Raw genomic sequence first — 2,187 nt, forward strand, 5'->3', positions numbered from 1 at the left:
CGACCCGGTTTGACCGGTATAGAGTTTGAGGGACTTGAATTGACTTATTTAATTTAATAGGTGGTAGTTGATAGTGGGGTATTATTTTAATGTAGTTAGTGGGAAATGTGTAAAGGGGTGGGGTTGGGGGAGAGTAGGGGTTGAATTTTTAATTATTATTTGTATAGATTAGGGGGTAGGTGGGTTAATAGGGGTGGAGTGAGAAATAATATAATATTGTTAAATTATTTCCATTTTTAGAAACAGGTCAAGTATTAAAGGACGGCCCGATAAAGAAAACAGTTCAAGTATTCCGGGACGGAGAAAGTATAAAATATAATAAATCATTAGTATGACAACTCCTACGCGCTATGGATCAGTACTCCATTCATCATAATCTACTCGCGCCAAAAATCAATTACAATGTCGATATACAATCAAAACAAGTAAAGCATAACGGCGGTCCAAGCTTTCTATTCAACACGCTTGAATTATTCCACCATATTATATACGCCCCTTTTACATTATATACATATTTATATATAAATAAATACGGAGTATCATCTAACACAATTTTTATTTCTAACAAACAATTTCTTCTTCTTCTTGTTCAACTATCCTATCTTTCTCTTCAATATCCTTCGAAATTCTAAGTTAAGCTAAAAAAAAATGTCAGGGAACAATAACGAGACTTCATGGGCAGATCAATGGGATCCACAACCAGCTTACGGCGGCGGCCATGATTATAATGACAACAAAGCGAAGAAGAAGGGCGGCGACAATGGTTCCGGTGGCGGCGCAAAGAAGAAGGTTGAAGAAGGACTTGCTAAGACTAAGGATGTTGCTTCTACTGGTTTTAAGAAGGTCAAACAGGGTACTTCGTTTGGGTTCAATTGGATCAAAGACAAGTGCCAGAAAACCACCCAAAAAGAGTGATTCATTATAATTTTTGTTACAAACCCATGTTATTTTATTTATGATCTTAATTAATCTTTATCGTTAATTAGAATTCATATATATGTGTATATTATATGATTTGATTTGAATCTTTCAAGGTTGATCTTACTTGGTTTTTGTATATCTTTTGGATTTGATTTTTTATTTTGATGACGATTTTTTGAGTATTTGTAACGTACAGTTTTCAATTTTCAGTTCACTTTTTTTTCTTTTTATTTATCTTTAGTTATTTTTTGTGTAGAAATACAAAACGGTGTTCTCTACGGACAGTTTTGTTGTTGTTCCTGAATTTTAATTTGATTTGCATATTCCATCTAGTGGAGTAATATTCACCATAATCTTCAATATCAAGAGTTTTGACCCGACAATGCTCGAGTTCAACTCGATCAAATCCAAATTTATTATTTATGATTAAAAAAATGATGTTGAGTAAATTATTGATATGTCACCTGGCCACCTGGGTATATTTGTAGTTTACTATTAAGACATTTTCCTTAGGATGATATTGTGAATATTATTATTATGGTGATTTTGTGAATATTATAATGTATGTAATTAAGATTGAGTAGGTTATGTAAAGAGGTATGTTGGCCAATACGGAGTATTTCAGTTTGAATAGGTGTGTGAAATTATGTACTCCTATTTACACGTTAATTTGTTTTTTTTTAAAGGTAAGATGAATAATACATTAAAAGCCCCTTCGGTCGAGACTCATTCCTAAGTAATCACTACAGAGAATAGAAAACAACCGCGGGCTATATCAAAGATCTATATACATTTTATCACTGATTATATGCCCAACATTAGCAATCCAGTCGTGTCGTCTGCTCTATTAGCTTCTCTGAAAATATGCTTGATGTCCCACATGTCGAACGAGAGAAGGAGTGGGCAAAGCCCATTCATATTACTCTAAGGGACGTTGGGTGTGGAAAATAACAGTCATATGCGGTCCATATTGTTGTCCCTTATGGTTTAGTTCTACACATTTTTTGGGTGAGAAATGTGGGTCAACTGGTCAAGCCCATTCAATTGATAAGAAAATGCACAAATTTCCAAGATAAAAAAAACAGGAAACTTCTACACATTAAATCTTCGTAGGAATTTTGTATTTATTTGTTACTAGAATAAAAAATTTGAACATCAGAGTACAGATTACAACTCTTCTTGATTAATGAACTCTTATACTATGTAAAGTATGTATAAACTTATTAGTAATGTAAAAAGATAGGAGTAAACAAAAATACGGCCTCA

The 2,187-nt window shown here is 33.2% G+C and overlaps 1 protein-coding gene across 1 annotated transcript; it reads left to right on the forward strand.

Annotated features, from left to right (window-relative positions):
- Positions 1-528: 528 nt before the first annotated feature.
- Positions 529-1,092, forward strand: LOC130460838 (uncharacterized). The gene has a single exon (XM_056828465.1). The coding sequence runs from the start codon at positions 649-651 to the stop codon at positions 913-915; it is 267 nt and encodes an 88-aa protein (XP_056684443.1). The 5' UTR covers positions 529-648; the 3' UTR covers positions 916-1,092.
- The last annotated feature ends 1,095 nt before the right edge of the window (positions 1,093-2,187 follow it).

The sequence above is a fragment of the Spinacia oleracea genome, chromosome 5 (genome assembly GCF_020520425.1).
Source record: "Spinacia oleracea cultivar Varoflay chromosome 5, BTI_SOV_V1, whole genome shotgun sequence".
Taxonomy (NCBI): Eukaryota; Viridiplantae; Streptophyta; class Magnoliopsida; order Caryophyllales; family Amaranthaceae; genus Spinacia; species Spinacia oleracea.